Below are 15,794 nucleotides of genomic sequence, written 5' to 3'. Positions count from 1 at the left end.
TTGAGAGCTACGGAGGGCAGGGCAGGCAAACCCCTTTCCCCCTTTTCCACACAGATGAGATGTTTGCTGGGGAGACGGAGCTGCATAACTTAGCTGCCTGGGCATGTATGAGGGTTAACTCACTCTGCCTGTTGACTCAGTAACTCTGGGGTCTATTTCTGAGGACCTGGAAAGCGAGTTGATCTCTAGACTTTAAGGTGCCCAGGAGGGGCTTCTCAACATTCCAGGGACCCAGCCCCAGGCTCCGTCAGCCTGCCTACACACCAAAATGCTTTCCCCAAATAGCATTCTGGAAACACAGTGCTACGCACTGTCAGGAGTGAGTCAACCCCATGGATTCTCCCTCTGTATTTTAAGTACGTTTAAAAAACGTAATTTCTTTTCTTTAAAAAAAAGTTAACTGGGTATCGTTTTATACTAACTGTTAACTTTTAAGTATTTTTGTTTCACGGGAAGTCAGAAGTCCTTCCAGAAGCTTATCCTCATGAACTCTTGAGCTGGCCTGTCTTGGGTGGGACAGGCTGTTGGAGCCATTTAGTTTGCCTTTTTGGAACTGCTGCACGCTTAGCCTCTTCCTCCTTTCACCTCACACATCAGAAGAGAATTAAGAGTCACATGAAGGGGAAATTTCAGGGACTACCTGGTCCAGTGCTTTTCAAAGAGTGGGTTGCTAAGAGCTGTGAAATCAGTTTAGGACCAAAAAGCTGGTTCAGGAGGACCGGCTTTTTGATGGGAATAGACCAGACATGAGGAAAATATCAGAGTGCGTTTTAGGCAGAAAGGTAAAGTACTGTTTCATGAAATGTGTGTGTTGGCCATGGACGTGCACGTGTAGCTATATGTGGATACTGGGTGTGGATACCTGTGTGTCCTGGGTAGCCACATAAAATGTATTACTGCACGTTGCAGTCAAATAAATTTCAAATGGAAGCTCAGAGGTGCTAGTGACTTGCCTAAGGTCAGAAAGCTTGTTACTGATAAAACGGAAGTAAAACTCATGTCTCCTGACTCCCACGCTCTCCCCCAAAATCTTCTGACTGGAGGAATGCATGGCCTCTCACTGCATGATTAGATTTTTCTCCCATCAGAAAGAATTTTTCTATTCTCCCTTCTTCAGCTAGAGCCAGGTGTAACTTCCTTTGTACGAGTACATAGCAATCTTACTTCTTTTTAGCCTGAAACATGGCCATAACAAAATTGCATTTCTTAAAGAGCCCTGACACAGAAGAGTAGAATTTCAATGAGCCTTTTAGAGGAGAGGTTAAAATGGGTTTCATGCACATGGAACCATATTATCCACAGTGAATAAATCCTTGGAGCCCCTTTCTTTTCAAAGAATAGCCTTACAACCACTAGGCTGCTACTGCGATCGCCTGAGGCCACCAAAACGGACCACAGGCTGGAAGCAGCAGAGGTTCTAATAAAACAAAACAAAACAAAAACCAACCTGTTTTACATGACATTCCTATGCCTTCCATTAGCTGAATGGTGACGTCAGCCCTGACTTAAAACGTCATGTCCATTTGGAGGGCCAGCTGCACCACCCTGGACAGCCCCTTAGAGAGGGCAGAGTGCGCCTCAAAACAGGGTTTTATGGTTTAAATGCCACCAGTCTGCCTGGGGAAGAGGTCTGGGGGTCAAGTCTCCCTGTCCCTCAGTCCTCTCCATCGCTTCTTCTGTAGCTGAGCCCTCTAGGCCATGAGACCATAGGCTATGATTTAACCTCTCTGCCCCTTCCCATTTGTCAAACGGAGATGCTGTCTTGTAGGGTGGTTGATAAAATCAAGTGAGATGACTTACATCCTGCACGTCACCATCTAGAACGTTTATATGACTGTGATATAATAACAAATACATACGTTGGGTTTTGTCCGTGGCTCCTGGCTAGAGCTCCTAAACCTTTGTAATTTCCTAAGCGATAAACGTGCTAGAAGCATCTTTTGTTTTAATATTTGGTCGTTGACCCCAGTTCCTGTCACAGAACTCCTAAATCCCTGGGAATTTCCTGGGTGACTGGAGTGGCTTTTGTTTGAATGAGGTGACTCTTGGTGGGCTCCTGAATAGCTTCAGGATGGGCGCGGGTCCCCGCAAAGACCAAACCATGATTTGAAGCTTGGAACTTTCAGCCCCACTCCTCCACCTCTGGGGAGGAAAGAGGGCCTGGAGATTGAGTAAATAATGGATCATGTCTACGTGATGAAGCCTCCATAAAAATTGTAAACTACAATGTTCAGAGAGCTTCCAGGTTGGTGAACACATCCATGTGCCAGGAAGGTGATGCACCCCAGCTCCACAGCGACGGAGCTCTGGGGCTCAGGACCCTTCCAGACCTTGCCCTGTGTATCCCTGCATCTGCATCATCCATCGTATCCTTTAATAGATAACAAACCAGCAAACCTAAGTGTTTCCTGAGTTCCTGAGTCATTCTTACAAATTATGAAACCTGAGAAAGGGGGCTGTGAGAACCCCCAATTTGTAGCTAAGTCAACAGAAAGGTAGGTAACCTGGGGACCCACGACTCGCCACTGGCATCTGAAGTGGGGGGCAGTCTTGTGGGGCTGAGCCCTTAACCTGTGGGGTCTGTGCTGACTCCAGGCTGTTAGTGTCACAATTGAATTATATTGCAGGACACCCAGCTGGTGTCAGAATTGATCAGTGTGGGGAAAACTGTTTGGTGGCCAGAAGTGTTGGTGCAGGAGTAATAGTGACAGGAAATAGTAGAGGAAAAGAGAGCACTGGAGCATGTTTTGTCACCTGGGTGCTCTATAAACCATCTAGAACCAAGGGTCCTACTGATGGAAGGTAAATGCCATCAGGATTCCTGGGGACCCAGCAGGAGCCCTTTCAGGGGCTCATGCAGACCGGGCTCCCAGCCCCACCCAGCACAATGGCAGCCTTCCCATTCATCTCCCCAGTCATGGAGGTTTCTACCTTGCAGAGGACAGAGCTGCCGAGGGCTAGGATGGAAGGGAGACCCCGAGGGTACTCTACCCATGATCTGCAGCTTAAAAATAACTTGCTGCTCTGTGTGCGAGGCAGAAAAGAGCCTAATTCAGAGCTTCTCTACCAGAGCGTGAGTGGCAATTTCCTTGAGAAGTGCTTGTATTAGAGGTTAGTGCGCTATTTGTGAGCCAGGAATTCTCACTCACACCTCTCTGGGTATCAACTCACTCTTTGGGCACTAACATCCTTTAGAAGTGGGGAGATGGTAATAGCACTGTTCCTTCCTTCCATCCCAGCTCCTTATAAAACTCCTTCACGTGTCTCAGCCATTGAAGTCATTCATTCTGCCTTCTGTGTACAGGGAATCATAATGAGGGGGTGTGGGGAGGCCTGGTACAAAGCCAGACTCCTGTCCTCCAACAGAACACATTCCGTGGGGATCCCAAAGCCCAGCTTTGCAAATGCCCTGGGGAAAGTACTAGAAAAGAGACAGAACCTGTGAGCATTGAGTGTGGAAGCCCCAAGAAGGAGCAGCCATCTTTGGGGGGATACTACCTGCAAACAGTAAAGGAGGTAGTGTGCCTCCTAATTGAAAAATGGGGGCTTGGAGAGGTTAAGCACTTTGTCCAAGTGCCCGCTCAGGCTGTCGTGTCTTATTGGTGATGGTGGGAGGGTGGAGGGAAGAGTGTGGGCACCCGGAAGCAAAGGTCACCGGAAATGGAGCCGCTCTCAGGGGTGTCTCTTCCTTAAAAGGTAAGCATGCTAGTGGGTAGCCCCACATCCTGCACACTTTAGTGTGAATTATTTCATTTAGATACCTGGTTTATTTTTCCCCTGAAAAGTAGCTAAGAGCCTGAGGGAATTGGTAGATATGAGCCAGGGAGTAGGGAAAGGTCATTTGGAAACATGGAGAAATCTTGAGAGAAAATAGGCCTGAAAAGAGTAGGGGGCCAAGAGGAGATAGTCAGAGGGTCCCATTCATGCATTACTTCAGAAAATATTTACTGATAATCCACCATGTACCAGGCACCACCCTGAGTGCTGAGGGCAGAGTGAACAGGACAGAAACATCACTGTCCTCAAAGCCATAGTGCTAGAGTCTTGAGAACCAAATGAAAGAAGGGTCAGTTACCTAGTCTGAAATTTTGTAACAAAGCAAAACAAATCTCTCTTTGGCGTAGTCTAGTCTCTCCTGATACCAAGAAGCAGCAGAACATGAAGTACATTCTTTCAAAACCCGCGCAACATGATGGCAGGTTTTTATCACTCAAAAGCCCACCTGAGGAGCTGCGGGGGAATCCACCCTCATCTCACAGAGGTATGCTGGGGCAGCTTGTACTGGCTCACCAGAGCCGAGTGTTAAATTTGTAGGAATTGTGTGAGCTGGTTGCTAAAGATAGCCAGTATTAAAAATTAACGGACCTAAATTTTCAATTAATACATTACGTTAAAAACAAGGGTACTAAATACTCAGCATGCATCACTTCCTAACTACATTTTGCTAACATCCATGCTCTTGGTGGATATTTCTGGTTATTGATACTATTGTATTGGTGTGGTGGAAACATTGTCCAATAGTGTGCTACTGTGCATAGATTCCTGACTCTTGAAATTTACCGTCACAGCAATTGGCCAACACTATACATTGAGAGGACAGCTGTTCCACATTTAACAGCACACCTTGTTTAAGACCAACCCAGACAGGCCGTGGGGAGGGGTTACCTTGGCAGAGAACTTGAGATGAACTTCTGCCTCATCTGCAAGGCTCTTCTTCACCTGTGCCCATGCTTCTCCCAGGGAGCTGCAACACGAAGGAGAATGTCAGACTCGGAGACAGCCACAGCGACATTATGTCTGACACCACAGCCCTTCCTGAGGCGGGACAGTGGCTCTCGACCCTGAGTCTTGGGGACGCACATAATACCCGAGACCATGGGTTTGCATGAGGCAGAGGCCAGGCACAAAGCAAACTTGAGCATTGCATTTCAACCCATGGGCCAGATGAGCCATCCCAAACCGAGCTGAGGGAACAGACTGTAGCAGACAGCCGAGGAGCTAGGGAAATACCCAGAAATGCAGGACTGGGGAGATGCAAGGAAGGCGGGATGCAGCTGCAGTGAGGGCCGTGGTACCTAGCCAACCACTCTCCCCATCGCCCCTCCCTGGTTTGTTGACAAGGGGCACAAACGCCTGCTGGTAAATCATGGAGAGGGGACAGGTGCCTTCTTGGGGAACAGCCTTGTCAAATGGAAAGTACCACACAGCCCTGTTTGCAGGCAAACCTCCAACAGCCTGACGTTGCCAGGGTGGGCAGGGGGCAAAGGAGGACCATTTGGGTCTAGGGGCCTCCTAGGGATGCCCACACAGCAGAGAAGGCTCTCCATCCTCATCAGCAGGATTGTGGCCCTCCACTGGTACTGATTCTGGATTGTGAGCCCTCGTGTTGCACACAGCTTACTAGAAAATGGCAGTCCTCTAAGCTCAATCACTTTCACTGCAAGATGCTTCAAGCAGAAACTATCTCCTGAAGTCCCCAGGACTTTGGAATGTAGGCCCCCAGGACATACTGTTGTTATTTACAACTGTTTAACTTTGCCAACATCCCAAATGATCCCCCTGAGACCTTGTTCCAGACCACTCCACCCTGAATGTTCAGTTGACTTCACTTCATCAAAAAGCCACTTCCTCCGGAGAATTCATTAAACTCCAGTGGCAAAAGCTGATTAAAAGATAGCATGCTGTGAGGCTTCTGAGTCTCAAGCAGAGAAGCCAGCAGTTGAGAATTACCCAACAGAACATAACGGATCCCTTTGATCACAGTCCAGGCCTGTCTGGTTGTGGTGCTGGCTCAGGCTGAGGTGGGTGTTTATGGGAAATGACTGACGGATTTTATCTCAGAGTCTGGAAGCAAAGAAAGTTCCCCTCGGGTGATCCCGGCTGGGGAGCCCACCAGAGAAGAGATGGAGTGATAAACGGAGCAACCCAAGCTGCTGACATGTGTCTCGGCCTCAAGGGTCTGAGTTTCAGGGAACTGTGCTATGGCAGCTCTGGGTGGCCTGGCTCATCACCTGTTTTGGCAGGTGGGTAGGATGTCCAGGACAGGGGAAGGAGGGGGTAGAATCAGACATGGTCGTCATATAGATATGGGAACAGGTCCAGAAACAGACTCACAGGAGCGGGTGATTGAAGTGCAACACGGATGCCAAATTATCTCAACGTAGGATGGACAGTCTTTTAACAAATGGTGCCGACACAACTGTATATCCATAGAGAACACAAGGAATCTTCACCTTGACCTCATGCCATACACAGATTATCACAAGATGGGTCACAGACCTGAAGTGAAAGTCAACGCTATACACAGCATACAGAAACAGTCTTAGGAGGAGTGGGGACTTGATAAAAGGGTGATGGAGAGGGGTTCATCCCTGCAGCTGAGCTATACATATGAGCCTGCAAAGGTGAAATAAAAGCCCACAAGCCAAAAGGCCCCGGGTAGGACCGAGAATTTGCAAGTCCACCATCAGCAGAGCATGTGGTCATTAAGTGGCCCAGTGACTATTGTAGTGGCCTGGGAATGTCATCTGAGGGCTATTGGGAGGACAGAAGGAAGCAGTTACACACTTAGGACAATGCCCTCAGCCCCACCTCTAGGCTAGGCATTCACAGATGTAAGGACATCAATCAACTAGCCTGTCTGAGCTAATATATCCATGCAAACCCTCCCGGCCCCGGCCCCCAATATTCCTGTCCCCTTGGAGCCACATGACAATTTAGAAAAAAGGCAATTTAGAAATTCTTCCATTTGAAGAGAGATTTTTTCATTTGATGAGTTAATGAAAATAAATGAAATCTGAGATATAGTTCTATTCCAATCAAGAGTCTGAGGCATGCCAGATCAGAATGCATGTCACCGTCACAATTACCAACCAGAAAAGACCAAAATCCCATTTCGTTTCCACACAGGAGAGAAAAATTGAAGGCAAAATAAATAACCTGATTCTTTTTATTTACCAATGTGCACATATCCTATGGAATCTAATTTGGACACAGCACTCGAGTTGCAAAAGCAGCTCAAGTCTCCCCATCAGCACCTTCCTAGGCTGCCCCAAATTTCTAGGCTCCAGCACTGCGCTTAGTTTCAAGGTGGACCGGGCTAATGTTGAAAGCTGTGTATAAATGCAAAACGGCATTGCAGCACATTGTGAATAGGGGACCCATGTATTCACCCTCCCCCCCCACACACACACATCCCAACAGTGCCTGCTGGAAGGAAGAGTGTGCGTGGGGTTAGTGTGTGAGTGCAATGGCAACGGGGCATGTGTTTGTGCCCGTGTTGGAGGTGAGTGTTACACACGGATGTGAGTGTGTTGAGTTGCCCCGTGTTTGTAGGTATATGTGTGTACAGCTTGGTGGTACAGGCCCGACTCGTTCTGCTGGGAACATATGCTATGCATGTTGGCAGGACGGACTGTCCTTGGCAGCAGCCTAGGCCGAGGAGTTGGAAGCAGGAAGACGCTGGGGCAGCACTGCAGTCACAAGGCATGGCGATACCTAGAAAAGCGCCCGGCCCAAGTGGGAGGGGTGACTCCGCCACGAGCCCCCTTCCTGCCCTGTCTCAGGCCCAGTGCATGGAGCAGAAGGGGGCCGGAGGTAACCTCATTTACGTCCGTGGAAGAAGACACTGGCCCTGCAGGGCCACCCTGTGGCCTGTGGCCAGTGGGTTGGTGAAAACCATTCAGAGGAGGCCTGTTGGCTGCACAGCAAGCCCATGCAGAGGCCTTAATCAAAGCCTCATTTGGTTGGCAAAGCCCTGTCCCCTGAGAGATGTCAAGCCATGCACGCAGATCTGGACTTGTTTAACATCACAGCCCTCTGACAACCACAGCCATCCCACAACAGAATGTCTTCCTTCCTCTGGGGCTCACTTCTCCTCACAAGAGGGGTTCAGACATTGCACTGGAGGGGGGTCGGACTAGACAGAGGACCTCGGGGACCTTCCAGCTCTAACTTCTGGAGCCTTGGCTTTTATTATAAAGGTGAAATTCACATAACATAAAATCAATCATTTGAATGAGAACAATCGAGTGGCATTTAGTACATTCACCATGTTGTGCAACCACCACTTCTATCTACTTCTGAACTATTTTTATCACCCTGTTATGGACTGAATGTTTGTATCCTGCCCAAATTCCTACGTTGAAGCCCTAACCCCCCAATGTGACTGTTATTTGGAGATGGGCCCTCTATAACAGTAATTAAGGTTAAATGAGGTCATAAGGGTAGGGCCCTGATCCGAAAGGATTCGTGTCCTTATAAGGAGACTCTGGAGACCTTGCTCTCTCTATTTAGCAAAGAAAGGAAAGGCCATGGCGAGAAGGAGGCTGCCTGCAACGCAAAAGGAGCATTCTCACCAGACACCTACCCTGCTGGCAGCTTGATCTTGGACGCCCAGCCTCTAGAAATGTGAGAAGTTAAACTTCTGTTGTTTCAGCCACCACCCAGTCTATGGCACTGTTACAGCAGCCCAGGTAGAGGAACACATACCCCCACCAAAAGAAACCCCATGACCGTTAAGCAGTTACCACCCCCACCACCACCCAAATCCCTCTTTTCCTTCAACCCCAGGCTGCCACAAATCTTCATTCCGTCTCTACAGATCTATCTATTCTGGACGTTTCACATAAATGGAATCATACAATATGCAACCTTTGTGTCTTGCCCCTTTCACTTCATCCACATGTAGCATGGATGGGTACCTCATTCCTTTTCAGGGATGAATACTATGCCATCACACATCCTCACAGCCAATGTGGATACAGCACAATTTCTGTATCCAGTTATCCCTTGATGGACATTTGGGTTGTTTCTACCTTTTGGCTATTGTGAATCGAGCTGCTCGGAACATTTGTGCACATTTATTTGTTTGAGTATCCGTTTTCAATTCTTTTGGGTATAAACCTATGTGTGGAATTGCTGGGTCATACAGTCATTCTATGTTTAGTTTTTTGAGGCACTGCCAAACTGCTTTCTACAGTAGCTGCACCATTTTACGTTCACACCAGCAGGCTGAAACTTGGTTAACAAGACAGAACAGAGATGGCTGCAGTCTTCCCTCCATTAGGGATCCTTCTGTGGCTGGCGGGGTGGGGCTCTCCCAGCCCAGCGCCCACCCAAGGTCTGGAATGTCACCACTAGAGGGGTAGGGGAGCCTAGGCCTCTGGCCCATAGCAGAGAATGCTAAAGAAGGGGCCAGGTGCAGAATCCTCTCACACCGTTTCCTACCAGCCAGCCCTCAGAGAAAGGAGAGTGGGAGTGGCTGTCTGAGGGCTGGTGCCCAGCTACCAGGGGACAGGGCAGAGGGGTCCTGACATACTCCAGCATATGGCATGAGGCCCCTGGCCATGAGAGAGACGACAGTGTGGATGTGCCAACCCTGAGCATACATGCCCACATGCGGAGTCATGGCCGCCCACCTTGGGCCAGGCCTGTGGAGACTTCCCCACCACGGGGCCATGGCAGTAAGCAGTGCTTGGTGAAAAGGAATCCCCCCTCCTGAGTGTCCCTTCTTCCTCCCCACTCCCCTCGCTGTCCTCCCCACTCACCCTTCTTCCTGTGCGGCCAAGGAGTTCTGAGAAAGCTTAGCTAAGTTCTTGGCATAGTCTTCTTCAATCTTTATCCTGCAAAGGGAGAAACGCCAACACGTCAGCTCTCCAGTGCTAGACTGTGGGTCTGACCTGCAGCCCTGCCACTTATTAACTGTGTAAAGGAACGCATTGAACCATAAGCTCTGAGAGTATGTGGTTCTTGCCTGTCTGTCTGACACATGGTGAGTACTTAATAAATATTTGTTGAATGAATGAATGAATGAATGAATGAACAAAATTGTCTGAACCTCCCTCTCCTCAACTGCAAATGGGATAGTCTCACTGATCTCTCTAGGCTGTGAAGATGAGCTGTCATTTGCATAGCTCCTAACACAGAGCTGGACACATGGGAGACCCTGAAATGAATATAACTTGTGCTGGACCACAGGGACACAGGGACACGCAGGGCTGTCTTCCACTCCCTTCCAGCCCCAGTGCTCTGGGTTTAGATGCTCCAAGGTGGTGTCGGCCCCTCAGAAGCAGAAATAGAACCTTTCCCTAGGTCTCCCAGCCCCGCAATGCCTCTAAGTGTCAAGCCTGCAGGGCACAAGTATTTCCATGGAAACCAATCTCCCCAGAGAGGGAAGTTGCCTTGGATTTTGCTTCCAGCAGGCAGGCCCTTGACACACTTTCAAGGCAACTCTCGGGGAGTGTTCTGTATTATCTGGCACATCTGTGTTCAATGTGTTGTCAGGGGTATTGTCCGCTGCCTCAGGGGCCTTGTGGGACATGGAGGAGCTGTCCTTGTGACATCAGAGCCGGCCTCAGAAAGCCCTTGGTCCATCACTTGGCAAATAGTAAATATGCAGAGTCTCTCCCGGAGCTACAGCATCTGCTTCCCGGCCGCTCAGAAGCTGCTGCCCAAGGGGGGTGATGATGTAGAGATGGCAGCCTGACCAAGCCCCATGGCAGCATTTTGAGTAATAATTATTTCACGATTTAGCCCACAAATAATTATTTCACTGAGAGATCCGCAACCTTGTCCTTCTCTGCTTTGCTTTCAATATCATCTCTGGCTGGTCTCTAGGTCCTCCCGTGTCTATCTCCTGCCTCCATTGCTTCTTCTTCATTCACTCTGCCTTGAGCCCCCAACGTCCTCAGGATGACAGGGACAGCCAGCCTGAAGTCTCCAGCCTATGGCCAAGAGATCTCTCTGGAAAGCGGATCTAACCATGTCACACTCTGAACTTCAAACCTCCAAGGGCTCCACAGTGCCAACCACACGTATCAGGCATGGTATGCTCCCAGGGCGTCACCTCCAGAGCCAGGGCCTGCATCACCTCCCCCTCTGCCTGGCTTCCTTATGCTGAGGCCCCAGAAACCACCAGATACCTGCCCCCTGGCCTGGCACGCTCCCCACTCTGAACCTCAGCTCTTGCCTCTCCCGGCTCTGAAAGGCTCTCCGTCTGAGATCCCAAGTGGACTGAGAAAAACTGCAGGAGCCTGCACTTCTTACAGAAGACCAGAGTTCCATTTATTTGCAAACATGACATTTTTATGAAAGCATAAACCATAAATGTGTTCAAACTTCGGCTTTCACAAACAACCATTTTCCTAGTGGCCTGTTTGATACTACGGTTTTCTTGCACCTGAGCTATATAACCTCTCAATTCCCTACCTGTTTAATGGGTCATAAAGATTTCATTACATAAATAGAAAATGGGCCTCTTAAGGAAAAGAGATGCTTTAAGGCCAAATAATTATAACTTGATTATTGTTGTTACAACTAAAAAAGAAGTATTTTTAAATATATTGCAATTTGCTATAAATATTTCCAGTGTGCTCTGGAACTCCAGGTAGAAAGTTGTGTATACACACGAGTGCACACTTTTGGGGGGGCAGGGTAGGTGCATCTGGGGGTGGTAGAGATGCAGGTGTGTGGGTATGTCAGTGTGTGCTTAACGGGTTCTCCGAACTTGGAGAGAAGGACGTAGAAAAGGAACTTCTTCTCTCGTAGCTTTTCCTATTTCGATCAGGCTGAACTTCTTATCTCTTCATCTATGTTCATATAAACCACTATTATAATCCCTGCACTTATCATAATCACCTTCTCTAACTCTCCCATTAGACTGAGCACCTTGAGGCAGGGATGGGATTGGCAGGGTCGGGGGTTCTGTACGCCTAGGCCCGGGACACAGTTTTGGTTCAATGATGAACTGAAAGGTAACATTCTCCTTTTTTGTTATGATAAGGAACAGTGCTTCCAGTGAGGGCCCCGGAGGTAAGTATAGGAGCCAAGCAGTCTGTGTGGGGAGACAGTAGGGAATGGTGGGGACTGTGGCAACCTGGGAACACATGCTCCCTCTCCAGGGGCCGCTACTCCTCAGCTCCAGCCAACTGTTTTGTGAGGGATGCAGAGCCACTGTTCCCGGACTTATTGCTTTCTCCAGAGATGCTAGATATCCAGATTTTAATGTAAAAAACTACCAATTAAAAAAAAATGTTGGTTCAAATCTTTAAAAACGCTGTATCGGCCAAAGCAACACATTTGCTGGCCAGATGTGTCCTGAGGGCCATGAGTCTGTGACTCCAGTCTCACGCTCCCTGTGGTGCTACCCAAGCCCAGTCCTGGGTGAGCAGTGCTCATTCCCGATGCTGACTCCTCTCGGGCAAAGGGGCCAGCGTGGGTGTGCCACCCGTCCCGGAACTGGGAGGGCCCAGGCCTCACCTCTCCCGGATGAATTCTGACATCTCCTTCTGCATCTGTTTGCCCTTCAGTTGTTTCTGAAGCAGCAGTTCAAACCCAGCCACTGTACCGTTGCCTTGAGGGTCCTTCTTATCAGCCTAGAAAGGAAACAGAAGCATGAAAGAGTAGGTGATGGCTAGAGCCATGGGGAATGGAGGATAGGGAAGACAGACCCCAGAAGGGCCCCTAATGCGCCTGGTAACTCCGACCTCAGCCTGAGAGGGAGGATGGGCGCCCAGTCTTGGCTCAAAGAAGAGGAGGGAGGAAGGGCATGTGGCCAAGACCACAGGTCCTTTTACTTTCTGATCCCCAATGTCCTATTACTTTCAACCAGGCAGCTGCTGTGGCCGGCTGGACCCTCTGGGGAGTCTTGGCATCCTGACTGTAAGCTGGCACAGTCTGTGACCTTGGGGACACGTGCCCCTAACCCTGTGCCATCCCATTTCCTGTTAACTTCTTGCACCGGCCAGGAAGTGACATCCTCCAAGGCACATTCATAAAAGATCACAGTGGCTTCTGGGGAGAAACTGGATGGAAGGGAAGCCAGAGTGGAAAAGGGCAGGCTGCCAGGCTTGACATCCCAGCTGGGGGACCTCAGGCAAGTTCTTCACTCACTCCAAGACTGAGTTGCTTCATCTGTGAAACTGGAGAAATGATGGCACCTACTGCATATGGTCACTTTGGGATAAATGACATGTGAAAACGGCTTAGCACGGTGCTCAGCATATATTAAGTACTCAATAAATAGTATCTACTCTTAGGTATTTTTCAATAAAAATCAGGAGTCAGAGAAGATGGCCAAGTCAATAAAATGGAAACTTAGTATCCAATTCATTTTGCAAGCAAAGACTCTTAAATTTTCAAAATTAAGTGCTTTGGCTTTGTTTTGGCTGTACTTCCTCAAGGATGTTTGCCTACCTCTTTCCTGCTCTCCCCCTGCCCCACCTCCTGCCTGGCACCCCCAGCATGACATTTGGCATCTGCCCTCACAGCCATGGCTGCTGGAGAACAAGTCTCAGAGCCTCCCCAGGCCCTGGCTGGCACCTCTTCCATCACAGCCATTCCCCACCAGGAATCCAGGGTCAAATGCTTTGATACTTAATGGAAGGAGTCAAAACAATGTCCTTTGACATCCCAGAGGAATGTAGGTGTGTCAGTGAGAATCCTGACCCAGGGTCAGCTCAGCCACTGGGTGACAAGGTCAGGTCCTTCCAATCCTAGGCTGTGTCCTCCCACCCCCACCCCCACCCTCACCCTTGAGATAGGAGTGAGTTGTATACTCAAGATCCCTTCCAGAACAGACATTTTAGGAAGGGAATGGTAAGGGGTTGCTGATGCCTGGAGAGAACCCCACTTACCATTGTCAAGTAGATGAAGGTTTTATGGGCCCTCCCAGCTCCCTCCCAACGAGGGATCCTTTCCTCAGCTGCCCTGACCCAAGGCCTCTGAGCCACACTGTAATACCTCTCGTGACAGGGAAATCACCACCATATGGGGTACACCATGTCACAATGGGGCTGCTCTGGCCATTTAAAAGTTTCTCCAAGTACCTTTAGGATTTGTGCTACGAATGAATGCTACATCTTGATTAAAAAGCAAAAGAAAAATGATCCAAAATACTGAGCCCCACCTTCCCCCACAGAGGATGGATACGCCGAGCAAGTCATCCACCCTGGGAAAAAGCAGCCTGAAGCAATGGGCTCCAATGGCTGTGTCAGCAGAGCAGGGCTCGCGAAGTCTTGCACACTCTAAGCCCTGCTCACCCTCACTTCTGAGCTCACCCCTCACCAGGTCTGTCAGATGCCAAAGCCAGAGCCCTATTTATAATATTTGCTGCCTCTGCACAGATCTCAGAGGATCTGGAAGAAACACAGCTGGGCCAAAGAAACACAGCTGGGCTGACAGGAACTGGCCCTGCTAGGAGGCAACAGGAATCATTGAATGTCTTCTAAAGCACAAGTGATTTGGTAGAAAGAAAGAAGCACTTTTACCTAGGGTAATACTTGGTTAGCAAATTTTAAAAGTGTAGAGGATCCATTCTAAATAGTGGTGAAAAAACATTTTTATTTTATTTATTTATGTTCTTCAGGGTCTTTGCAAAAGGTTTTTTGTGTTTTTGTTTTGTTTTGTTTTAAGTGTATACAGGTCAGTGGTTTTCAATGTACTGACAAGGTTGTGCGACCATCACCACTATCTGATTCCAGAATGGGCAACATCATTTTGAAAGTCATGCTGACTTTAAAATGCAAATGCCCAGGACTCTTCCCAGGGTTTCTGAGGAGGTGAACTATGCGTTTGTCAAAAGATATTTATTTAATTGTGGAAAAATGCTCATAACAAAATTTACCATCTTAACCATTTTTAAGTGTGCACTTCAGTGGAATTAAGCACGTTCGCATTGCAGCACAACCATCACCACCACAGCTCCAGAACTTTTTTTATCTTGCAAAACTGCAGCTCTGTACCCATTAAACAATATGCAAAAGTTCTGAAACCACAGAGTTGTTAAAGCAGGAGCTCTCCTTGTGCCCAGCCTCCTCAATTTTGATGGAAACGGCGGGGGGGGGGAGGGGGGGGGCAGCGCCAGTAGGTGAAGCCCTTGTCCCAGGTCACGTACAAGAGTGACAGAGCAGGTCTGGAGCTCAGATTCCTTTACTGAAGCTGATTCTAGTCTCCTGCCTTCACTGAGCAGCAAAAAACATGACCCTCCAGCTTACCTGCTTTCTGGCTGGGGTTTCTCTGTTGCCACGAATGAAAACCCTAGAAATTCTCAGATTTATGGAATGATCTGGACTCCAAGAGGGTCTTAAGTTCCTGCCTCGGATGCTAAATCTACTGCCAGCCCTTTAGGGGCCACGAGAGGCCCCTGCCTTCTTTGACCTTGTGGCCCTTCATGCCCCTCCTGAGTATTGACTTCTGGGCCTTGGGGCCACAGTGTGGGGGAAATCGAGGCACCACTTACCCAGAAATAGTCACAATAGCTCCACTCAGTTGGTTTCAGCAGTTGCTGCTCTGGCATTGTGTCTGGATGAGGGAATGTCACACAGTTTATCTGTAGGGCACAGAACAGGAAAGAAAATGACTTGGCTGGAGGGTTGGGAGAAGCTGGGAAGGTTTTGCTCCTGGATGCAGCACTACCAGGCCTCCCTTCAGGATCTGCTTGATAGAACATGCACTGGGATCCTGAGAGGCTCCAGCAGCCAACATTTCAAATGAGGGGCAACCGGCACTCACACCCGCCCCACAGGGGCTGGCTTTGGTACAAACCCTCTGGAGGGCGGAATAACCGGATCCATCAAAATTGTAAACACCCACAACCTCTGACCCAGTGCTTATACTCCCAAGAGTCTAGCCTACAGATATATCTGCACATGTGTGCAGTGACATATGGGCACGGTTCTTCACCACACAGCACTGTTGGTAGTAGCATAAGGCTGGACATAACTCCACTGTCCATCAGCTGGGGAATGGTTAAACAAAGAACGAGACAGGCACCTATGGAAATTGTACCCATGGTG

General features: G+C 48.9%; 1 protein-coding gene across 14 annotated transcripts in view; it reads right to left on the bottom strand.

Annotated features, from left to right (window-relative positions):
* Positions 1-15,794, bottom strand: part of GAS7 (growth arrest specific 7) — a 209,415-nt gene that overhangs the window by 15,777 nt on the left and 177,844 nt on the right. For all 14 annotated transcript variants that reach the window (XM_019755227.2, XM_019755228.2, XM_074320748.1 and 11 more), the window contains 4 exons: positions 15,239-15,328; positions 12,259-12,374; positions 9,549-9,623; positions 4,666-4,744 (listed from right to left, as the gene is read on the bottom strand). In XM_019755227.2, the coding sequence (XP_019610786.1) occupies positions 4,666-4,744; positions 9,549-9,623; positions 12,259-12,374; positions 15,239-15,328 (360 nt within the window). The remainder of the gene's footprint in view (positions 1-4,665; positions 4,745-9,548; positions 9,624-12,258; positions 12,375-15,238; positions 15,329-15,794) is intronic.

This window comes from Rhinolophus sinicus, linkage group LG15 (assembly GCF_036562045.2).
Source record: "Rhinolophus sinicus isolate RSC01 linkage group LG15, ASM3656204v1, whole genome shotgun sequence".
Taxonomy (NCBI): domain Eukaryota; kingdom Metazoa; phylum Chordata; class Mammalia; order Chiroptera; family Rhinolophidae; genus Rhinolophus; species Rhinolophus sinicus.
The sequence above is the reverse complement of the archived record's forward strand: the minus strand, read 5'-3'. Positions and strand labels throughout refer to the sequence as shown.